Source organism: Larimichthys crocea, chromosome XXIV, assembly GCF_000972845.2.
Source record: "Larimichthys crocea isolate SSNF chromosome XXIV, L_crocea_2.0, whole genome shotgun sequence".
In the NCBI taxonomy this organism is placed as follows: Eukaryota; Metazoa; Chordata; class Actinopteri; family Sciaenidae; genus Larimichthys; species Larimichthys crocea.
Genome location: NC_040034.1, coordinates 16479049 through 16504911, shown reverse-complemented (window position 1 = coordinate 16504911; position 25863 = coordinate 16479049). Strand labels below are relative to the sequence as shown.

The following is a 25863-nucleotide window of genomic DNA, read 5'->3' as shown; positions in this document are numbered from 1 at the left end:
TGCAGGTCTTCAGTCCAACTACACACTCGGTATTTAGTTCCAGTTTTGTGTTTGTCCCTCCTTCCTCTGTAGTTTTTAGTTTTAGTGGAAATATGCACATTTTGATGCCACTGCAACCTGAAACCACTAGAGGGAACTGCCAAACTGTGATTTCTAGAAAATTAAGCCTAATTCTGTAACTGCAGTGTAAAAATCATGGACATGGTTTGTTTGTTTTTCATTATAAAGGTGTATAACTTCTGATTCAAATAGAATTTGCTTTAGTGTGTGTCTGCAAAGAGCTGAGTCTAGACAGAACCTCAATAAAAATGTGTGATTCGGAGAGACAGACATTACATTTGCTTTGCATAAAACCTTTCTGGTTAGACTTTTAATCACCTTTCTGTCCCACAGCAATATCTTAAAACCTACAGCTACAACAGACCTTTATCACGGCAGCCATCTTGACATTAATTGTAGGGTAAACACAGGTGTTTCCAATCATACTAATTAAGGTCCCATTCTATTTATTACAGCAGAGACTTTCTGGTGAGTCAACATGCACCACAGCAGCGCCCTGACTCTGTTTGACCTGAATGGAACTGAACCTTAATTAGTATCACTGGTGACACCTGTGTTTACGTCAAAATGGCTGCCGTGAAAAGGGTTTATTTGTTAATACCTTTTCATATAATTGATATAAATACAACACATGCGGACATAAATCTTTGCATGTCAATTCATTTATAAATTAGCTCAATTAAGGACAAGTAATTATATTTCATACGTCATGTGGTGAAAAAGTTTCTCGCCTCCTCTAGCCATATGATATATGATATTTTTGAAATGTTACGTGAATATTACTCTTAATATGTAGCCGTTTGTCTTAGATCCACTAAAGTTTTTACTAAAGGCTTTAATTTGACCTAAATATTAGATATAGACAGTAGTAGATATAGACATCTTTATATTGCATTACATTACATTACATTGCATTTAGCAGACACTTTTATCCAAAGCGACTTACAGAGGAGGACATAAGCTGAGAAAGGTGTAAAGGAGCACAGAGTAGTTGTTAGTTTTGTTAGTTTTATATAAGTTTGTATGTCTCATCGTGTGGTAAAATCAACTGGATTTTAAGCAAATGACAAAACTATGGATTTTAACAAGAAGATAACATTTCTGAGATGAAAATGTGGACTTTATTCTAATGCATTACAGAACTATATTACAGCATGTTATGCCCTTTTAATGCTCACTTATCTTGATTCTTATAACTTGTATGTCAGCCTAAATGTTTCCTTAGTGTCATTATTAGATTAATCTTTCTTTCTCAAAGTGCCATGAAGGTTGCAAAATGTTGGTTCCCACTCGAGTGTGAATCAAGTTCCTGCACGCGAAGCCACGCCCTTTGGCATATGTGAAGCGCGTGGCCCCGCCCCCTCCTGCGGGTGCCGTTATTATTTATGGGCGTTGATTTCCGGTATCCAGCTTCTGGATTTTCAGGTTTCACGGGGAGTGTGTGTGTGTCATGAGTGTGTGGCCGTTGTATGTGTGTGTGTGCGAGTGTGTGTGAGAGCTTTTTTTTTTTTTGTAGTGTGTTTTGTAACCGTTCCCCCAGCTCGGATACTGTCACCGCCTTGCACCGCAGGCAGGCACCGTGTTCCTACATGCAAGTTACCGTCGCGGCTCCACAATCGTTGGCCAGCAATGACCGAAAGCCCCGCGACCAAGCCAGCCAACGGGGACGTGTGTCAGCGGGTGAAGAACGGACTTAAACCGGAGAGAAACGGCTTATTGAAGAGCCTCCACCGCTGCCATGAGCGCCAGTCCAAACACCACTGCCACCCCGAGGAGGAGGAGGTGAGGCCCGGGATGGGACGGGGAGGAGAGGCTGGTGAAGCGGGGGAAGCATCCACTGCGTGGACCCGGAAACAACCCGGAGACGCTTGTCATTTACACTAATACACTTAAAGTGTGTGTTATTGGGATAGGACACGATAACAGTGTGTGTGTGTGTGTGTGTTGACTTAGTGCTGCTGCTGGTCGTCCGACTGTTTATTGTTACCGAGCTCTTGATTCTCTGGATCATTCCTCTACAGAGTAAACACCAAACTTCATTAGAAATATTCCAGTTTAAAGAGTTTTCTGTTTTTTTGGGGCATGTCACACACTCCCTCTGAACTCGATTTAACATTTTCTGAATAATCAAGAGACGCTCTTCAGTTCGGCTCAATCATATTTGTACCAAACAGCACATGAGTCCATTAAAAAACCTCAACTTTATGAATGGGTTTATGCTGTACCCTACCGCCCTTGGTGGTTTTTACAGGAATGAGGTTGTTTGGGGGGGAGGAAAAAAAAAGGTGAGTGACAAACTCTCAAAGTTGACATTGCACTGAATTCTGCCACTGTTTGCTGAAAAGTGTGTATTATTGAAGAAGGGGTCTGGCTTATTCTATTTTTGTCAGATTGTTTAGGCACAAACTGGATTTATTTATATTTCTAAAACACTTTGAGTCATAAAGTATCTCATGATAAACACACCCAACAAACCGAGGGCGAGTAACAGCTCTCTACCTGGAATATAGCAGGAAGTTTATAGGTCATATCATATTATTATATCACGTCATTCTGATGTCAGATGTCTCATCTGATCTTTTTTTTTATTAACTTGGACTGAAACTCTGATGTGTCACTGATAAGGCAGACACTGAACCGGCGCACCTGTTCAGTTCAGAGCTGTCCATTGTGATTGCACTCATGTTGTGAAACAGCTTTTTTCGTCCCCCCTCCCTCCCTCCCTAAGAGGCTAATGAAATTTCCACACTCGGGTGCACCTAACTGTGCCAATTAACAGGTCCCTTCTGACTTGGCGTCCTCACTCAGGAGCTTGTGTTAGACTCATGGAACTTGGCGTCCTCACTCAGGAGCTTGTGTTAGACTCATGGATGTGCCGTGAGTGTTTTTTTCTGAATTTGAGTCTGCTTTTCGCGTTGTTGAAGCCGTAGGAACATTTTTTTTATAATCTTTTGTCCCGATTGGTTTCTTGTGTGTCGGATGTGTAACTTTTTCAAAGTTTGTTCATGATAAAATGCTAATAACTGTCAACTTACTAGGTGGGTTAACCTAAACTTGAACAGGATATTGGTTCCAGTCTGTTTCTTCAGGTGACGTTTCGGTAAACTGGATTGGATCTGCTGAGAAACAGACTGCCTGTTGACTGAACCTCAGCTGATTCACGGTTCATGCGTGTGTCAGAGCTGCTGGGCTGTAAGGTATTTGAGAGAGAGTGAGAAAGAGAGGGAGAGAGAGAGAGAGAGAGGCATGACCGGTCACATGTACTTCCTAATAGTCATGAGTACAGAGACGGGAATGATGGGAAGGTGAAATTGCACAATGTCGGTTAGTAGTAAGTTTCTTCACTTCCACTTATGAGGACAGAGGGAACAGACACGCTTCTTTATGATGGTTTATTATTGGATTGTAGATAACTTTGGCTCCAAGGGCACAGCTTTACTTCAACACAACCAGCCCTTCCCTTATTTGGCAGTCAAAAATCTTCCCCTCCCTTGCCTGTGTCACACACTGTTGTCACTAACTGTACAAGTTAGTGTACGGCCGGACCTGAGCTTAATACTGTGTTGGTTTTGTTATCTTCCTCCCACTTGGCCAATTTGGCTGCACATTAGTCAGTTTTAAGCGAGGCATGGAAATCTCAGCTATTGTTAACAAAAGATAAACTGAGCTTTTTTTCTAAATAGTTGTGTACACTTGGTTTTCTTCCACCTTTTTGTTAACATAGCAGAGAAAAACAAACAAGTGCTGTACTTAACTTAGCTTTAAAGTGCTTGTACTTGACTTTCTCCATCTCGTGCTATTTTATACTTTTTATACATTTCTGAGTACTTTTCTTTTTACGGCTCAAAGCTGAATTCTGATGCATTACTACAGATGAAGCTACCCAGTGGTATATACAATGATTGAATGATTATTATTGTGCCATTCTTCATAATGCATTCCACGCCTAAGATGTTCAAAGAAAGTCCAAATGTTTTTATTCAACAGTGTCCACTTATTCAAAAAGTCCCACGCAGAATCGGGACCACAAAAGGCAGCTAAGAGGCCTTAATGTGACTCATTCAGACCCAGAAATCCATAGTCACGCCACTTGTGTTTTATTAAAGAGTATTGTGGTTTACATCCCAGAATGTATCGCATAAACTAAGGCTGCAAGTAATCTGTTTTTCATATGTTAATCATCAATCTTTAAACTTTTAAGTTTATGTTTTAAAAAACTTCAATCATTGAGCTTTTCAGCTCTATAATTTGTCATATTCCAGCCAGACCTTTTTCCATGGTTCAACACACAAACAGAATGTTATATTCTGAATATAAAGAAATAGTCATACACTGAGACATGGTACTGTTTCCGAGAAAACTTCATGAAAACTGACTGTGAAAGTTTTTCTTCTGATCTGTGCCAGCACAACCGAGCAATAGCTTCAAGTATCTTCTCTTAATTCCAACATTTGAATGATAGTATTTTGGTTTTTATGATGTTTCAGTTCAGTAGATCCTCTTTTCCCACGTTGCCCAGGTCCATGCAGCATCACACCATGACAGCCTGTACAGCCGGCCCTTCATCGAGTCTTTCGAGGAGACGCCCATGCTGGTGGCGGTGCTCACCTACATGGGCTACGGCATCCTCACCATCTTCGGCTACCTCCGCGACTTTCTCCGTCACTGGAAGATCGAGAGGTGTCACATCGCCAGGGAGAAGGAGGAACAGAAGGTGAGAGAGAGCCAGAGACGAAACATGGGCGTGGTTTTGCAAGATCGTCTGGGTTTACCCAGGCATTCTCAAGAAGAAGAAAAATATGCAACTAAGCAAACAAAAAAGAAAGCAGCAATAAATGTAGAACAGTAAGGGGGCAAGTCTGGATGAGCCGAACAGGTTTGTATTTGTCTGTTCACACGGACTGAGACAGTTCCCCTACGAAGATGACAGTTGAGCAACATGTTGTTATGATTTCCGACAGCAGACACATGCATTGTGCAGTCAGCATACTTTGTCTGCACCACAGTATAATGACTGGAATGTTATGATTGTTTAGGTTGCATAGTGATGATGCCGTGAGCAAGGAAAAGAAGACCAGATGTGTTTCAGGTGTCGAATGGGACTGATTTACTAGACTGAGCTCTAATGACGTGTTGCCCGGCGACCGAACGCTTGCCTTGTTGTCATGTAGAAACGGCGGCGATAACGAGTGGAAAAACACACTTGTTCCACTCGTTGCTTTGTTAACCAGACAGAACCAAAGTGATACTGGCACACCATAAAGCTACCCAACGCTAGAAGCTATAATCTTCAGTTCAGTGTTCCTTCAAGCTTAGTGCTAGGGAGGCATTAAGCAAACGTGCTTATGCTGAAATTCAGAAAGGATTCAAGAATCAAATGCAAACTCACAGAGCTTAATGTATCATTTTACATATTCCCTCCTAAGGTGTCATGGTGTTCTTCACAGTTCAGTGCTCTTAAGAATGCATTTTTGTCAGCTCGCTGCTTAATGGTGGAGTTATCAGCATATTTGAACCACGTCCTTGACCACTCCGACATTGTTTTCAACCTATTATGTAACATTTGATAGTGAAGCCCATTGTTTTTAAGTATTTGGTTTTGTTGAGGAAAGGAAGCTAGTGGGATAGACGCGGGGAAGTGATTAAATCACCCACGAGGATATCCCACGGATGTTTCCTCCAAGAACCAAGGAAAACTAAATGTTAAAGATCTTATTTCTAGAGGTTGATTTCCTTCCAGCTAAGCTTTCCAAGAGTATGAATGGCATGTAGTACTGGGTAAAATAAAGTGAAATTCCTGCCACTCAGATAACCCCTCTGTACTCTCTCTCTCTCTCTGTTTATCCATGTGTAGGACTTTGTGCCCCTCTACCAGGATTTTGAGAATTTTTACACCAGAAACCTCTACATGCGTATAAGAGACAACTGGAACAGGCCCATATGCAGCGTACCGGGGGCCAAAGTGGATCTGATGGAGCGAGCGTCCCACGACTACAACTGGACTTTTGAGTGAGAGAGAAATACCTCCTTTTTTTTTTATTTTTTAAACACAGTAATGCCCCAGTCAAGGATTAGTACAAACTGTGCTAACACTCTTATCTGCTACTTTATGAATACCAAGCATAGTGACACATTTCACTTTAGAAAAATAGTAGCAGAAACATTAACAGTCTATAATAACACTTGCTAGTTGATGAATGACTTTCATGTTAAGTTGTATGGACTCTGTATCTATGGGGTGTTTGGAAATTTAAATAAGCAAAAACAAATGAGGAGCTGCCACTAACGCTGTCATTTGTCATTAATTGTTGTGACTAATAATTTCTCAAAATGAATCAGTTAATTTTTGGTCTTCAGTCAGAGGTTGAACAAGTTGTTTCCAGTCTAATTTCCATTATTGAGTAATTTAGACATTCACCGATACAACTTCTCTCCCTTGATACTGATCGGACTTCCTCATCTCAGGATATCGTCCGATACCGAATACCAACTCAATACCAGCGCTCTCTGTTTCCCAAATTTACAATATGTATATCTTACTGTGTGGAACTCATTTAAACATGAGTTCAGGCGTTGCTGTGGCTGTAAAACCTGAGGCGGCCTGAATTAAAATGAATGAATTTTATCATAACCTTGATAAAGACTGTGTATTTAATGTACCAAAAACAAACCTGTTTGTATTTAACATATCTAAAAGGAGTGGAAAATGCCCATCACATCTCGAAATCTCTTGTTTTGTTCAACAAATAGTCAAAGATTTTTAATTTGCAATGACATAAACCATTAAAAGCAGCAATATTATTAAGAAGGACGATATTACTAGTGTTGCACGCCCAGCAACTGAACTGAACCTGTGACTTTCCGTCACACAGAATTCAATTGGTTCTTATTATTATAATGTATGAGAAACGGCTCAAACACAGTACAGATCGCACATAAAGTCTAAACAGTAAAACGTGGACGCTGATCTCATCGGCGTAGATTTGAACCACATTTGCAGCAAATCATAAACGCATGACTCAGCAGATTAATGTGAACCATATCTATTTTGTTCTCTCTTCATATGTGACTGACTGTGACCGTAATCAGATCATACATTAATTCAAACTTTTCCCTTCCGCCTCTCTCATATGTAGTTTTATAATCGTGGTTCAGGCTGTGCTATGAACCCCCCTCCTCCCACCCCTCTGTCTGAATTTTCTCATCACTCCAACTCTGCATTTGTCATCTTGACTCCTTGCTGGTGTTTGGAGGGACAGCTGTAGTGGAGGTGTTTCAGTGGAGGGGCAGTGAGGTGTGTGAAGTCAGACATCCCACACTGCGACAAAGAGAGCAGAAAGAAAATCAGAGAACACGGAGTACCAGCGAGAGAAGGGTGCGCTGTGTTAAACATTATGGCAGATGCTACTGGAGATCAGAAAGACTAAAAAAGCTAATAGGACTTTGATGATGTCCCCTTCAATCTAGTTTTTAATCAGCTCTACTGGTCGTTATTATTATTATTATTATTATTATTATTATTATTATTATTATTATTAAGCGTACCAATAAGCTTGCAAAAACATTAGCTTCCTCTCATTGATTGTTTCCTCTGTCTGATTATCCTCTCTCTCTCTCTCTCTCTCTTTCTCTGTCTTCCAGGTACACAGGTCGGGTAGTGCGGGATGTGATTAACTTGGGCTCGTATAATTACCTCGGCTTCGCTGAGAACTTCGGCCCGTGTGCTGACTCTGCAGCCGAGGTCACCATCAAGTACGGCGTCGGAGTTGCAAGCACCAGGCAGGAAATTGGTACAAATAACGCACCGAAACACAGACACACACCATTAACTCTGCTATCACTGAACACTCACCACAGCAGACAAAGCATCAAAGACTAGTTTGTTTAGTGGTGCAGTGACACGTACATCCCCCAACCCCCGTTCAAGTGGATCAATGACCCAACACAGTGTCCAGACGTCAGCACATATTTGAATCACCAGGTAGCATTAGGAGTTGTCTGTAAATGCCCGGTCTATTAATAAGCAACTGTATGATCTGGGCTGAGAATTAGTCGGAGCCGACACCCATGTTTACTTCTGCTGCCACTTTACTCCAGCTACCCCTCACTTAATCTAGCTATCCATCAGTTGTAACTACCACTCGTTCGGCAAGCAGTTTTGCAAGTTTGGCTATCCGGAGTTAACATTACGTATTATTTTGACTACTTGTAAAGCAGTGCACAGTAATGTAATATGATTACACATATCTCGAGTTAACTCACAGCTCTTGACTAGTCAGAATGACATCGCAGATAAATTTTGAAACGCCTGCAATACACCAGTGTGATTTTTCATTTACCACACGGACAGTGAATATTCATACATCTTATGTGTCTCAAAGCTCAGTGTGAAAGCCTTGATTATTCAAATAGTTGTCTCGAGCGTCTGTTCGGCATCATTTAGATGACAGAAGCCAGTTCATATTTCTTTTTATGAAGAAGGACTTTACACTGCTGTCATGAAGAATGACTGTTTTCTGGAGTCTTACTGCTCTCGTTTAGGGGATCCGTTTCCTTTCTAGGAAGCATGGGAACTGGATATGTGTGTGTTTCTTTGTTTCACAACCTGCTACACAACAGCAGCTTTTTCAGCGTTTTTTTCTGTTTCTCCCTCCAAAAGGGGCCAGGAATTTGATACCTGGTGACATGTGTATGACATGATATGTGTGCAATGCAAATATCACAAAGTTTGAGTGAAACCCTAAAGACAATAGCTTTGGGATATATTCCTATTCAGAACATATTGTCACATATTAAACAAATGAGATACAATATGTTACAGTAATGAGTGAGCTGTGGGGGTGCTTGTAGGTGGCTTCTGTAACCTGTTAGCCAGGCTAGATGAATCCGCCTCATCTAAACATGGGAGTGGTTTTGATCTTATCTAACCCTCAGGATGTAAGACAGCTTCTCAAAGTGTTGAACTAGTCCTTTATCCCGGAGAACAATAGCCCACTTTTTCAAGTAAAGATTACAAAAAAGCCAGATTCAAACAAAAGGGAAAAAACAAAACAATTCAAATATCCAAAGTAAAAATGCCAACAGCATCCACTGATGATTCACTACAACAAATAGTGTTATCTCAATAAGCATCAAACTATCCGTTTGGTTGCCATTTCAGGACAATGGAGAAGATCCGAAAACAGTGTGTCACTGTTTACTTTAGATATCTGTTGCTTAAGCCATTCTGCAGAGCAAGTCTGATAAGATGCAGATTGCGCTGGAGGAAGTGAAACCGATCATATGGTGAGCAGATTTCACAGATAGAGTAGAACACACGGGGAGAACATCAACCCACATTTTCATAAAGAGTGCGGATTGTGTGCTCTAAGATGTCTCAGTTCCAAATGAAATAAGTTAATCCAAGCAAACACTGCACAGTATGTACACATTTATCTAGCGGTGACAGACTGGGAGGCTCCATGAGTGATGAGTCTTGTTTGAGTTTCGTAAGTCTTGCTGCAGAAGCAGTAATAATGGTGTAGTTAAACATTTTGTCAACTGTGCATATTCGCGTTATTAAGAGTTATGAAGCTGTGGTAAGCTCTTAGCTTAGCTTAGCATAAAAACTGGAAGCAAGGGGAAACAGCTAGCCTAGCTCACTATAATTTATTTTTATTTATTTATTTATTTTTAAAATCTACCAGCTACTACATGTTTTGAGACTAAGTCACTGCATCATCCCAAGAAATAGTAATTCCGAATGCACAGATATGCAAGCAGTTGAACTGTTCCCTTTCGTTTTTATCCCGTGATCTACGTAAGCAAGTTCTGATATGTGTTAAATGAGATCTTCTGTTTATCTTCACCTCAGGTAACCTGGACAGACATGAGGACATGGAGAAACTAGTGGCTAAGTTCCTGGGTGTAGAGTCAGCCATGGCTTTTGGGATGGGGTTTGCAACCAACTCCATGAACATACCAGCACTGACTGGCAAGGTAAGATCACAGGTGATAAATGTTTCCCGATAGTGCCAGGAAACATTTCTCAACTCCACTGCTATCCTCTCCAAGTCAGATTCCTTTGTTGCACAGCACTTTCTTTGCTCTTTTGTCCTTTGTCTCTCTGTTTACCTCGGTCCCACTGTTACTTACTCCCTTTATGTTAATGTTAACTTTGTATTAGTGTCTGCTCTCATGTATATATTTGCCGTCGATGAAATACGTTCTCTGTCCGGCCCTTTTGTTTGCACAGCGCAGAGCATGTTTAGTTTTCACAAAGGTGTTCCATAACATCGCACTATCACAGGTCAACAGCAGCACCAAAAACACAGAAACGTGAAACCACCCTCATATCAGGAGGGTGCGCTTCCTGTTGGCCTAGGCAACCGGTGGCTCGACCGCCTGTTGGAGTGAAAAATAGTAAGAGCTCAGACCAGTCTGTTTTGTCATGACGCTGCTGATATTGTTTTACAGGTACATACTGGTAAGAGGAAACCAGCCTGTGAGACTGCTGCTTTAAATAATTTTGTTCCTCTCAAATGATCCATGGTGGAATGAATTTAGTTAACCCAAAGGTTTTAAATAGTTAATTTAGCTTAAGTAAGAGCATTTTCTCAAAGAAGGTTTAATCTTTGAGTGTATCATAAAAATATAAACTCAAATCGTCAAATAGTGGAGCAGAAAAGTACACTATTTGCCTCTTAGATGCAGAGGAGGGTTTGTTCAGTGGATTATCTCAAATAGCAAACAATGCAATCAATAAAGCAGCATTTTCAGTGTAATTATCTCAGCACAGATCATTACATATAAACATAAAATGATGCTCCACCCACTCTCTCAGACCCACCAGCCAGTCAAATCTCTACTAAACTGATTTTTAAATAGGCCCTTGTGTTTTTCCCAGATAGATAAAAAACAAATAAGATGAACTTTAAGATGTATAAATGATTCATGCGTCTGGTGTCCTGCAGGGCTGTCTGATTCTGAGTGATGAACTGAACCATGCCTCTCTGGTCCTGGGAGCCAGACTCTCCGGGTCCACCATCAGAGTCTTCAAACACAACAGTAAGTGTGTGATCGCAAATAGGTCCACCTATAAGTAAGAGTATAAGTCTCCTCCTGCATTTATGGGTCAATTTATCAGATTCTTAGGTCTCCCCAATTTAATAGTTTGTCTTCATTCATCGCCTCAAAAGCTTTTATTACTTTTATCATGACTTATTAAATCACTTGCGTATTGTATAACGTACTTGGAGTGATAATTATTTTCTCACTTATCCCTCCATATGCTGCATGTCACCGCTGTGTGTTTATTTGATCTCATCACTGTCATTCATGCAGCAGAAGACATGCATTACACCCACTACTGAAGAGTTAGTTCTGCATTTGGTCTCAGGTGTATCGTAATTAATAATCAATAATAATTATATATTTTTAATAGCCTGACCAAAGCATATATATGTGTTTCATTTTAGATGCCAGCCAACATGTACACACAAGATTTAAATAAAAAAGAGCTACCGTGTGATTTTTTTTTGCTTTTATTTTTAAGTAATAGCCCTTTTTTATTGAAGACTTTTCACAGTAGGAAAAGCACAGGTGTTAAACAATAAAACGAATGATCACTAAATTCCATTTAGCTGCTCAGGTTTCAGGGTCTATTGTGCACCGTCATGCCCTGTCAGGGCTCTCTGGATCTTTTGAATGGAACAGAATAGCTTTTGTTAATGTTACGTTGTTTCAAAATGTCTGCTGGTTAAAAAGCCATATTGGCATTCAGTACACTGCATCTACTTTAACACAAACTTCATTATGTTCATACAGTAAATGTTTCTGTGCTAGGTGCTAATGCTAGCTAGTATAAGTATAAACAAGTAGCTATAGGAGTGTGGCTCATAACACTTCTTGTTTTTATAGAATATAAGAAACAAAAAAAATATAATATGTAATAATTTGTGTTTGTAGTTAGCTGTATTTTATTTGTGTTTGTAGTTATAGTATTTTTTAATAGCCATGTGGCTAACTAGCCACACTTGGCTCCTGCTAAACCCATATATTAGCATTGTTTGTTGACAATAACCAGGTTGGATTAGTTTGTGTAATATTTAGTGGATAATCTAGCTGAGTTTTCTATTGTCCAATACTGATAATGCTGATGTAATAAGCTTTCTGCTTGATGCCAATTACCCATGTCTGTGTGATTAGCAGCTAATGGTTGGCAAACAAGCTTTTCACACCTACTAGCTGCCAACTAACTATCCGAAACTTATCAGCTCACAACTTAGAAGTAGAAAAGGTCAAGCAACTGGTTCTGAGTCAGTTTTCTTGTTCAATGTCTCTTACGTCGCCTGTTACAGCCTAGTGAGTCACTGAACAGTTGAACTGTCGCTAATGTGTCTTTGGTGGTTGCATTGAAACTGTCTTACTTTCCTCTAATGAGTTTCTGTGTGTTTTCTTTTTTTTCTGCCACCGCTATTGACAACTTTCATTTTTACTGTAACACTCTCTTGATCTTTCCTGTCAGACATGCAGAGCCTTGAGAAACTGCTGAGAGAAGCCATAGTTCACGGGCAGCCCAGGACTCACAGGCCGTGGAAGAAGATCCTCATAGTGGTAGAGGGCATTTACAGGTAGCTTATTCACCTGCTTAATTAGACAGATGTTTGAATAAAACTTTGAGGACACAGTAAGGCTTTTAATGGGCTTCTCAGCTTGGAGTTGGTCCAGAACACAATAAAAATGGGTGGAAAAGCAGTTGAACAATGGGAGTTACTAATTTTAAAATCCCCTAGATTTCCTTCCTAGTCTCAATATGAACGCTGCCTTTATTGCACAAGCGGTGGTTTCATCAAATTGTGTGACAGACTTAAAATGTGAATAACACTCCAGGTAGTTCTCTGTATTAGCTTTAAAATTGGGCAAAGCATGTATGTCAGTAGGAGTCTTCCACAAACACATGCAAGGGAAAAAAAAAGCTTCCAGGAGCAGCACTTATCGTCTTTTAATGGCTTGTGTGGTTCCCGTAGGTTCAGCAGTATCAACCCTCCTGGGACTGGATTGCAGGTTGACAGAGCTGATTCAGTGCTTGGTTGGCTTTTACTGGTTAAACACACAGTGAGCAACTTTGACAAGTTACTTTATTCTCCCAGACAGGGTGCTTCAAGAAGCTGCACTGATCTGCAGCTACAACACACGCAAGCAAATTGCACACCTTGATGTGTCCTCTGACATTATTTTTACAAGCTGACATACCTGTTATTAGAATATTTGAGACTTCCAGTTGTCAGTCAGATAAAGTCTGTTCAGCAGTTGACAGGTCCCAGCAGTTTGGTACATAGACCTTAAGTGGGGAACAGCTAGTACTCCCTTGAGATCATATTTCCTGGGTTGTCAAGGGAAAAAAATGAACATGAAAACATTAGGATGTTTTCTTGACACTTGTTCTAATAACTTGTACTTTCACTTTTCCTCCCTGCAGCATGGAGGGCAGTATAGTCCGCCTGCCAGAAGTGATTGCCCTGAAGAAGCGCTACCGGGCCTACCTTTACCTAGACGAGGCCCACAGCATAGGGGCCCTGGGGCCGAGGGGGAGAGGCGTGGTCGATTACTTTGGCCTTGACCCCCGTGATGTGGACGTCATGATGGGCACATTTACCAAGAGCTTCGGTGCTGCCGGGGGATACATCGCAGGGAAAAGGGTGAGGGTGGAGGACTGTAGGTTTATTTAAGTGGCGTTTTAGTTTTGCATATATCCATATCAAGTTTAGACTACTAGTTGTTGGTAGTGTTAGGAGAGAAGATACTCTCTGAAGAGCTCGGTCCTCAAGTGTATTTTGTCCTCGTTTCCTACCAGAAAAGGGGAATCCCCTTTTTATTGTCAGGAGTCACTGATCAGAAATCAGAGTTCACGCAGTGTCAGGTGACAAAGTTTTAAGTGTGATTTTAAAAACTAACCTCAGCTATGTGGACATACAGCCTTGCAGTGCATGTACGCTGCATTCCTGACATATTAGCCCTGTTCCACCTGACGCATCACTGCGATGCCATCGACCTTATCAAAACTACATGACAGGTTTACAGAACCGCAGACAGAAAGACATAAACAACTTTCTGTCTCCGTGAAGTGCATGAAAAGACGGAGACTGTTGAGAATCCTAAACAAAGACGAGTCTCGGGCAGACGCGTGACAATGTTTAAAAGGAATGAAGCTGCATTCTCTCTGTGATCTCTGTTTTGAATGTGTCTTGAAGTCACAGGATGTAGCTTACAATAAAATGTAAATGTCAAGTTTTAAATCAGTTTTTAATCAGAATTAAGGTGTTTTCTTCTCAACTTTACTGCATATTAGTTCAGTTTATATCAGTTACAAAGAGTCCCGATCTCTCCATGACTGTAGATACTGTAGAGTGATTAAATCTCCTCATGCATATCTTCTTACATCTCCTGTGTATCTGCTGTGTTTAGGAGCTTATTGAGTACCTGCGCTCCCATTCCCACAGTGCGGTCTACGCCACCTCCATGTCTCCTCCTGTGGTGGAGCAAATCATCACTTCTATGAAGTGCATTATGGGAGAGGATGGCACAACTATCGGTGAGTTTTACAACAGTATTAAAGGAACTCTGTGGAAACCTAGAGGCTGATTTGTTTTTCTGATGCACCTGTGTGCATGATAACACGATAAACGGCGCTGCAAAGGATTTGCCACTTTTCTGCTGCAGGTGGCAGCAATGCACCAACAAAAGGAAGGGAAGAAGACTGCTAGCAAGTAAACAATGCAGGCTTCAAAATGTGGCATTGTAATTGTTCTGTGAGGAAGGAAATGTATTCAGCACAATGTGTACAGACTCAAACTGTAGCACTGAAGGATTTATTTATTATGACTTGTCACACAGTAGATCAGACGTGTCACGCTTCAGATGGATGAAGCGGCTGACGCCAACAAAGAGTTAATTTGAAGTCTTTAGCTATGAAGGTGTTTGATGTGATTCATTAAGAGTGACGACCATGACAACTGCTCCGCTGCTCCTCTTTGATTTGTTGTAATTGCCTTCAGTTGTCACCAGGTGTCAGTGCACACTCACAAAATCAAGGACAGACTCGGCAGCATAGCCGCTCTGAAAGAGCACTGAAGCTGCATGAGTTCAAAATATGGTAATCTATATCTGTCCTCCACTTTCTTTAGTTGGTCCAGACCTCCCTTTTTCTTCCTGTACAGCAATTTTTCATTATTTTTATGGCTGTGAAGTTAATATGAGCTAGAAAAGATGAATCTCATTTGGGTACGATTTTTGCCTTCGTTTTGTTTTTGTTCTCATTTCTGTTGCTGGCACAGTCACCTAATTAAACGGTCAGAAAAACACACAGACCTGTGTCTCTGCAACAATCTGCATGTGTTATTTTTTTTCTGACAAGCTGTGAAGCAAATGTGTCAACGAACAAACAGAGTCTTGTGTTTGATGCAAGCCTAGCATTTCAAAGAACACAGTGAATCTCCTGATCTCCTGTGGGAGGAAAACATTACAGAAAAACTAAAAACTTGCTCCCCGTGGTGCCTGGATGCTGCAACAGTCGGATATTGTTTCACACTCGCTCAAGAATGTATTCAGCTGCTCATCAACCTTCTTTTTTCTGTTTTTCAAAGCATCATAAACTTACAGTAACTCTAAATAATTTATTTTCCAACCTCAAATCTAATAAAGAACAAACATGTTTGGAACGAGAGAGTTTTTGTGACAGAGGAACATTCAGTACAGCTCTATAAATATCCACAAACTATACATTAATAACATGACATGATGTGTACCATGTTCCTGTCTAAATGACCAACATGCTCAGCGCACTGTAAATAAACTAGATGATCATTAAAAATACATCCTTTGCAAACACTTGACAGAAGCGTGGTCAACTGCTGTCGGCTCATATTTCTTATCATCCCAAGGCTGTGACCGTGTGCGACAGCTGGCAGAGAACACAGTGTATTTCCGCAAGAGGCTTCGAGAAATGGGCTTCATCATCTACGGCAACGAAGACTCACCCGTTGTACCCATGATGCTTTACATGCCTGCCAAGATAGGGTGAGACTGGAGCTCCTCTAACTGCTGGAGTATTTAAATCAATACAGTGTGGTGAATACTATTATTGATATCAGATGATGTTCGTTTATCGCTCTGACAGTATCATGGTTAATTTATTTGTCTCAAACTTTAAGTGTATAAAAGCCACAATGATTGCTTTAAATGTGGTGTTTTATTTAAACTACCTAATCTTTTGAGAGGAGAATTTGATGATTTGATACATGCTGATACTTTTGGTGGACTTTCCTTATACAACCTATATCTTGTGTAATTTTTTTTTGTCTCCTCATCTTTGTCCCACCAGAGCGTTCGGCAGGGAGATGTTGAAGAGGGACATCGGCGTGGTTGTCGTGGGATTCCCGGCTACACCCATCATTGAGTCGCGCGCACGCTTCTGCATCTCAGCCGCCCACACAAAAGAGATGCTCGACAGGGTAAGAAACGAGATTTGTCACTTTAAAATTGCTTTTTTTATTTTAAACGTTTGGCAGAACAGGACACTGCCTAAGTCGGTGTAAAGACGATTCTTTCAAAATACATTAAACATGTTGGGAAAATAGTTGGTGAAAACATGTGACGATATATTACTGAAATGTGGTGTTAGAGGTTAAAACAGTTTTTCAGTCCAGGATTTTGTAGGCGGTCCTAAAGGGTGGCTCGATGACACACTGAGGCCATCCTGAGCATACCCTTGCACCTCTAGCAGAGAGATAGAGTTTAATTCATCTCTCTCAGAGTGTTTCAAAGTTAGTCATGTCATTTTCTGAACTCATCTGACACGTTTTGGTCGCTTCAAAATTGCTTCTTGACTGCTCCCATGAGTGGGCGTGGCTTCAGCGCATTCAGCAGACACGCCCCCACAGTCCTGGAGCTGAGAGTACTCATTTTTACCAGATTTTGACACATAATTTCATAAACTTGTTATTAACCACCCAGCCAAATTTGAATGTTTAATAAACTTGTTATTAACCACCCAGCCAAATTTGAATGTTTAAAAATATCAACAGGTTATTCTTTGGTCTGACAAATTCAGAACACATTTATTCTTACTTTACAAGGACTTTAATTTGATAAATTTTATAAATTCAACAAATCAACAGGGTAATTTATCATTTTCTTTAGACAGACAATAAACTAGTGCTAACCTACAATCTTCTCCAGCTGCTACAAACTCACCACCTTGTATTCAGTGTGCAAAGCCCGTTTTGTTTTTCTAGTACCTTTCTTAGACTGCAAGTGTATTGATGTGTTGACTAGTCTTGCGTAGCCAGATCTCACCGTGCTCTGCCCACACAGGAGAAGGGTCTAGCTGAAGCCATAATTGTTCAGTGAAAAACACTTCGGGTTGTTAGAATTAGTCAAATTTCTCAGTCTCCAGGCTTCACTGAGCTACACTCGCTGGTGCTTTGGTTGAATATAGTTCCAGAGGGGTATGATTTATTGACAAAGACGTGTGCACAAATCAAGTCTTTGGCAAGGGCATAGCTTGTTAGCACCGTAGATTTTTAAAAAGGAAAAAGAAAAAGTTGCTAATATTCCATCACTGGCAGGCTTATCTCAGTGGTGCAGGCTGGTGCCAGCTGAGGCTGATGTTTGTTTTTTAAAAAGTAGAGCCCTCCTGTTACCAAGTTGGTGTAATGACCTCTAGGTTGTTTGCAACTAAGCCATGAAGTAAAGAAGGGCAGTCTAACGGGGGGGAAAGTGTGTAATTGGAAGGACACAGGTGCGATCTCCCGTGACCCCAAAATGTCTGCTTCTGGACATATGTTTGAGTTGATTCAAACACACTGACATGCCTAACATTTAACATCCCTGCAGCCGATGCCACTAAAAAGATGAGTCTGTCACTCTTTTGGGAGTATCAACAAAAGTTCAGTTGCTGTGACTCCACTCAAAAACTACAGTAAAGTGTCAGTCGGATCACCCTGAAGGTCAACATACAGTATATTCCCTGGGTTTAGAGTTCAGACCTCACCTCTTTACTCATCATGTTGCTCTGCGTAAGTGCGGCATTGATTGCTCTTGGCAACGCATCAGAAAGCCGCCCACTCCTGTCAACAAGGGCTCTTCTACTATGCTGAGCTCAGACCTGCCTGCTCGTCTTAAACATCAGTCTTTTAAATGTAGATCATTTCATGCAGCGGGTGAACCATCTCCTGTCTAATTGGGGTGTTCTTGTGGCTCAGTTGGCTCAGATGAATACCCCGTCTCCAGGAAATGCTGCTGTAGCGGGGGCATGTTATCCATACCTATTCTTCTTCTCGCCCATCAAAAAAAAAAAAAAAAAAAAAAAAACTAAAGCAAAGACAGGGAGTGGGAGTGCTGTAGTGCTTTTATCTGCCATGTTGTTCAAATCTCTCTTTGTTAGGCCTTCTTCTCTGTATCATTCTCTCGTACTTTGATGTGTCATGTCGATTTGTACGATTCTTTTATCTGCTGGTGAGCTTTCTCAGTCCCCCCCCCCACCCCTTCTCATTCAAACACGCCCACACAGACACACAGAAGCTTAAATGATTGTATCACTGTCCTTCCGAGGACCTTTCATTGATATCTCGACCCCGAAGCCTTAAGCAAATGTTATATCACACTAATCAACATGGAATACACGGAGAAGACTTTGTCTGGGCACTCTGTGGCCAAAGTGCTCCAATGATGCCATTCAGGCACACTGCCATGGCAACAAAAGGACTCATGCACACAAAGTGAATGAAAAGATGAGAGTAGAGATAAATAGATGCATTTACTACATATATAAAGACACATCAGGTCAAAGCTGCACTAAAATCTTTGAGTACATGTAAAATGATTGAGCGCTGACCGCATTTCCCCTCAGTTTAATTGCTAAAAAGCTCTAAAGAGCTGATTGTTTTAGTTTTCTGGCCCACACTTTTACACCGCTCTTATTAACCTTGTTTTCAGACCTAGTGGGCTAAAATACAATGGTCTAAAAACCAACAGTGAGCTAACCTGTAGCACCAAACATCAGACTGACAGTTGGAGACCAGCTGTGAGCATAGCAGCATCAAATTTAGCAGCTAAAAGATGAGAGCGAACGTTCGACTAACATTTGTAAAATGCAACTCCAAATGGATAATGTCGCGTCACCTAAACTTTTTACTAACACACTCACCATAGCTTTTTTTTTTTTAAAATGTTGAGAGCACAGTTTGCGGAAATAATTAAAAACGCAGCTTTAAGTTAAAACTAGTGCTGTCAAAATTAACGCGTTAATTTTGTCGATTAATTTTAAAGAATTAACGCGTTAAAAAAAAAATTAACGCAATTAATGCGGTTTTGTTTACTTCCGGTGGCGGCCGCCATTTTGGATGTGGCAAAGTAGAGCTTTGTTTCCCAGATATATTAGTGTGTATGTGAATGGGTGTATAAGAGGCATTAACTTAAAGCCCTCACGGAGACTGCGCCCTGGGCGATCGCCCACATTGCCCATAGCTAAAACCGGCCCTGCTTGTATTATTTTACGGGCAGATCTGCCACATCCAATATGGCGGACATTGATAGATTATTGATTATTGATAGATTAATCACGATTAATCGCGATTAATTACAGAATTTTTTGCGATTAGTTAATTTTTTTTAATCGATTGACAGCCCTAGTTAAAACTAAAACAGATTTTTAGTTAGTTTTTTAGTTTTGATTCATTCATTCCTCCATTCTAATCTGGCCAATTTATCACGTTGCCTTCAGAAATGTGTAATTATTTGACTATATAACTACTAAAAAAGTTTTAATTACATTAGAGGACGTATGTACAAACTCATCGCCTCCTGTGCTCCAACAACAAGATATTATTCTGCTGACACCGCTCACCCGAGTAATAGGAATGAAAAATTGGAAAGAATTGGTAGAATTAAAGTCAGTGTTTTATGTCTCGGCGTACGTTTGATTTAATCTTCCAGGGCCGTGTTTACATGAAAAAAAACTCCCTGCGCCACATATTGACAGCTTTTTCTTTTTTCTTGTCTCCACAGGCGCTGAGTGTCATCAGTGAGGTAGGAGACCTTCTTCAGCTCAAGTATTCCCGACACAGAATACAGCCGTCTATGGCGCGACCCTTTGACGATAACATGTATGAGGACATTGACGACTGATGAACCACTCGTCGCCTGAAGTGGGCATGAACCTGAACAACCCCAGAAAATACAGACCAGGTCAAGAAGATGGATCACAAGTCTTCCACAAGGACAGAGACGTGCACAGGTGCCCCCGTTGTCACTAGCTTGCCATAATGTAACCCTAACCCCCCCCCAAACAAAAGGAAAAACACTTAAAACTATCATCTAATTCTACTTTGCCTTACCTAAACATGCTGAACGTGTGGTGAACAGACAAATGGCACCTCTGCTTTTTTCCTGCATACTTTTATTACTTTTTGTTTCACTTTGTGTCTTAAGATTTTTTTTTTTTTGGTTGATTTGTACGTGTGTATGTCTGCAGTGCTTGTAGCATTCCTCGTGTTAAGCCTTGTGGTTGTGTATGTAAAGTGGACAAATGTCAACTTTCTAAATGTCTCTGAAATTGTGAGCTGCTCAGATTGTCTTTCATAATATGGATCTGAATTGAACTTTAATGCGGTAAAAAAATAGATTACTTTTAAATATAAAATAAAAAATAAAAAAAGAGAAAGACATTATCCATTAGGATCAGATCTGTGACTATTGTCATAGGCCAAATACAGAAAGCGCCGGTTTTTCCATTGTTTTCACAAGACCACGCGAGTCACCAAATTTCATCCCTGACTGTCTGTTTATGTTATCTGGACTTGACTTCTGCCATTGCACTAGTTAGCCTAAACATTATAACCCTCACCTGACATTCTTTTGAGACTTTTTGGTGGCAGTGTGCGGCAAGGCGGCATATAGTTTGATTTTTGTATGTTAGGGTAGATCTAATGGCACCAAGAGGCCGTACTCCTCCTTGAGCTTGACCACCCATTTCTAAACCAACTGAAGTTTAACATCAGAATTAAGCATGGCAGAAGCGCTACAGAGTGAGATGGTGTTGAAGAGCAGATCTTTACCCTGAACAATGCAAAGACAGTTTGATATTTTGGGAAAAAATATTGTGGAAATAATTATTTAAAAACTTCAATATGAAGCTACAGACCGCTCGTAACTATTCAGAAAACTACAAATTATTATTATTTTTTTATTCTTCATACACTGACATAACTCTGCTTGTTTGTTGTTATACAATTACATTGTACAACCTTGGATATCTGACTTCACTTGACACAAAGAAAGCCTCATTCAGGAAGCTCAGCACTACACCTCTTAAATAGCAAAAGCACAGGGTGAATAAATGATAAAAAATAATATTGATTTGGCTTTATTTCACAACAGACACGAGAGTGGTATCCATTTTTCTCATCTAAACTGAAATCAAAACCCAAGATGTCACACTATTCCTTTTTAAATTTCAGTTTTTGGGATGTCTGCCTGCTTTCTACATTACGCTCATTTACCTACCATAAGTAGCTTTTTAATAACATGCCATTTTTCATGAATTACAGCTTGAGAACTTTATTTAACAACTAACACCAGCTCCAGGTTAGTACAACCGTGCCATAATGGTAATGGATCCAAAGTGCTAGTGAGAAAATGTCTTTAGCCGTGGTATCGTTTGTGTAAACAGCCGACACACAGAAGAAAACCCCAACGCTGCATAGCTCCAACAATCAGAGGTTGATATCATGGCATCGGTAGAATCCATCCAACCTTTCAGGCATGTCTGTACCTAGAAGAAAAACACAATCTGTAGTGGAAAAACTCACAAATCAGTTAGTTCCAAACTAAATCGTATCGTTTGTTGACTAATCGAATAATCCATTTGGATATTTTTTGTCGCATCTACATTGACGTTGCAATACTGTATAATATTTAGCTATTTATTTTTCCTGTGACATAAGTTAAGCATATGATTAAATTCCACTGAATTATATCTTAATTAAATCCCACTGTATCTATCAGCTGTCAACAACATCAGTTTTCATGACTATAACTTAAGAAAGCAAGATTATAATTCAGAAATGTCTTTTAAAACCTTGAATGGGTCGATTTTCAATTCCCAAAGTCTGTTACATGTGGATTTGTCAGGCTTCTTGTTCTTACAGCCACAGTACGTGACATGTCACCATCACTGGCGTGCTTCAATGCATTTGCTTCATGCGTGTTTGTACAGTTCAACGTATCACAAACGACCTCATCAATCAAGTTTCAAGGTCTAAGTTGTGACAGTCGATATGAAGTCTGGTTAAAAAGCTGTCTAGAGGATCAGTTGGGTCAATTCAAGAAGTGTAAAATTATATTTAGATACTCATGTCTCTAGGCAGAAAAGGAGAACATAAACTATGAAGACTAAACTAGTCTGGATGTTTGTAATATCATTATACATTTCCAGCCCGTCTCTTGGGCGCCTATTAATAATAACCTCATTGCTTTGTGTGTGATAACATTGTTTTAATGACTTGTAAAACCAAGTGCTATCTCTGTGCAGTGATCTAAAGTCTTTAACAACTTTAATCAGCTTGACTGGGAACAAGATTGTGTGCTCGCATGCTTTCGGGTATTTAAGTGTGCGTTACTGCACTTTCACCTCACTCTTTCTTTCCATGTACACACCTTGTCTTAAGAATTCTCGGTTAATTTTTACTTTGTGCTACTGAGCTTTGGGACAACGCTCCCAAATAAGGGCAGCTGTAAAATCCCACATGCATACATACATACATTCAGTCTTGCATGTATGGACACTGACGAGTATTGTGTAACGACTCCTTCCTCATACTAATGCATGTAGAGTAAGAATTAGCCATCGAAGCTGCTCTGCGCCACAACCAGTGGTGCTCAATGATATACACTGTTCTGCTAGATGTGACTTTTTCTTTTTTTTTTTTCTTTTTTTGAATATTGTCTTAAAAATTCTTTCCAGAGAAAGTTAACGTGTGGGCTCCAGGGAGTTTATTTTTTTCTTTCTTTTATATTAATGTTTGTCTGTAACTGTAGATGAAAGATGTTTTTGATCCTTGATTTACTGTAGAAAAGGTCTCAAAACCTGAATCTTGAAAATTATTGTCCATGAGCTACAAGCTACAATGTTATTCATAGATACAGAATGTCTATATATATATATATACACACATATATATACGTTTGCACACAAGAAAGTCAGCGAATGATTAAAAACCAGGCATTTAAAGAGAATATTTTTGCCCCAACACCAAATGTCCTCAATGTCTCGATGATGCTATTCTCGATGTAAATGATATCTTTGTTAGTTGAACAATAACCAAATGTAATCCTGGATGTTCCATCCATGAAAACTACAGTATGTTCCCCCAACAATATTAATTACGAGATGCACAACGGCAGAAAAAGAGCTTTGTTGGCGTAAGATGAAAGACGGTCCCAACATTTTGTACAAAGTTTATATTGTTTCATTGAAAAGGAGCTACTGAGAATATTTTGTTTACTATAGGGTAACCTGGGAACTATGGTTATCACTATTACTGGCAGCTTAAAGTGCTCGAGTGTGCCAATAATAGAGGCAATCATTTCAGTGGTTGAGTGCAAGTTACCACACATCAGAGATAATTATTTTCTGATATAGTGCCTTTTGAAGCAAATGATTTTCTAAAGAGTTCTGACCACAGTAAATGTTATGACTCGTTCATTTTTACAGCCTTGTTTGACTTCTTTTACTACTTTGTCTTCGATACTTATAATTAGCACCGGGTGTGTTTTCTGTGTTGACTAATTGCCATGCATTTGATCATAAAACATGCACTATTTGCAACATATCAGCAAATGAATAATATGTAAATTGTCACCCCTGTCAAAAGTATCAGTAGGTCATTAAAACAATAAAAACAAATATTTTAAATTGCCTTCAATTTTGTGAAGACTCGTCTTTAATTCCTTGAATGCAGCTGCTCAGACCTCCCATACTGCCTTCTCTCGTCTACCTGCCTACCATTCAGACGAGCACTGTTGCATTAGTAATACCACTTACGCTCAGCCTTTAGCCCTTTGTATGACGCAACAACATCCATCACATGGATGCCACTTAGAGAGCAGAGGGAAAGTGAGTGGGGTAACTAAATGAAAGGCACTTGTACCCTTTCAGTCCAAACAATTATGGATCAAGCTCCAGTTGTAGAGATATACTGCTTTTTTACAAACAATCAAAAACAACCTGCAGACTCATTTTAATGAGAAACCGAAAGGCAATTTCTTCAGTAATTTTCATACAGCTGAAAATTAGTTCATTAACTGGCACATTTACATTAATGTATACACTGAAATGTTGATTAATGTGCATCGGTGAATCCCTAGTGAATAAATGAAATAATTATAGTTTTGTGTACACTACTACCACCTAAACACTGCACCAAATGCATAAATGCAGTGCATTGTGGGTGCTATACACCATCATTGTTGACTCAGCCCTCTAAGGGCATATTGAATGACAATTTAAAATCGATGTTTCACCTCATAGGCACTTTTTTATACACTGAACAAAAATATAAATGCAACACTTTTGTTTTTGCTCCCAGTTTTCATTAGCTGAAGATCAAACATTTTCTATATACATTTCTCCATAATCCATCCCACCTCACAGTGTGGCATATCAAGATGCTGATTAGACAGCATGATCATTGCACAGCTGTGCCTTAGGCTGGCCACAATAAAAGGCCATTCCTAAATGTTCAGTTTTGTTTTACTGGTGCGGTCTGTGGAGGTCAGAAAACCAGTCAGTATCTGGTGTGACCACTATTTGCCTCACGCAGTGCAACTCATCTTCTTTCCATAGAGTTGATCAGGTTGTTGATTGTGGCCTGTGGAATGTTGGTCCACTCCTCTTCAATGGCTGTGCGAAGTTGCCGGTGAGTATGCTGGCGATGCAAGAACTGGGATGTTTTCAGCTTCCAGGAATTGTGTACAGATCCTTGCAACATGGGGCCATGCATTATCATGCTACAACATGAGGTGATGGTCGTGGATGAATGGCACAACAATGGGCCTCAGGATCTTGTCACGGTTTCTCTGTGCATTCACAATGCCATCAATAAAATGCACCTGTGTTCATTGTCCAGAACATACGAGTGCCCCTACCATAACTCCACCGCCACCACGGGCCACTCGATCCACAACATTGACATCAGAAAACCGCTCACCCACACACACTGTCTGCCCTGAACAGTGAAAACCGGGATTCATCCGTGAAGAGAACACCTCTCCAACATGCCAGACACCATTGAATGTGAGCATTTGCCCACTCAAGTCGGTTACGACGACGAACTGGAGTCAGGTCGAGACCCCCATGAGGATGGCGAGTATGCAGATGAGCTTCCCTGAGACGGTTTCTGACAGTTTGTGCAGAAATTCTTTGGTTATGCAAATCAATTGTTGCAGCAGCTGTCCGAGTGGCTGGTCTCAGACGATCTTGGAGGTGAACATGCTGGATGTGGAGGTCCTGGGCTGGTGTGGTTACACGTGGTCTGCGGTTGTGAGGCCGGTTGGATGTACTGCCAAATTCTCTGAAATGCCTTTGGAGACGGCTTATGGTAGAGAAATGAACATTCAATTCATGGGCAACAGCTCTGGTGGACATTCCTGCTGTCAGCATGCCAATTGCACACTCCCTCAAAACTTGCAATATCTGTAACATTGTGCTGTGATAAAACTGAACATTTTAGAGTGGCCTTTTATTGTGGCCAGCCTAAGGCACAC

General features: G+C 40.4%; 1 protein-coding gene across 1 annotated transcript; it reads left to right on the top strand.

The window, feature by feature from the left end:
- Nucleotides 1-1466: 1466 nt before the first annotated feature.
- Nucleotides 1467-24023, top strand: LOC104929594 (serine palmitoyltransferase 2). Its single transcript, XM_027274774.1, has 12 exons — nucleotides 1467-1842; nucleotides 4580-4774; nucleotides 5915-6069; nucleotides 7702-7850; nucleotides 9914-10038; nucleotides 11013-11106; nucleotides 12566-12671; nucleotides 13520-13739; nucleotides 14506-14632; nucleotides 15981-16116; nucleotides 16421-16550; nucleotides 20107-24023. Exons 1-12 carry the CDS (start codon nucleotides 1690-1692, stop codon nucleotides 20224-20226), a joined length of 1710 nt encoding a protein of 569 aa, XP_027130575.1. The 5' UTR covers nucleotides 1467-1689; the 3' UTR covers nucleotides 20227-24023.
- The last annotated feature ends 1840 nt before the right edge of the window (nucleotides 24024-25863 follow it).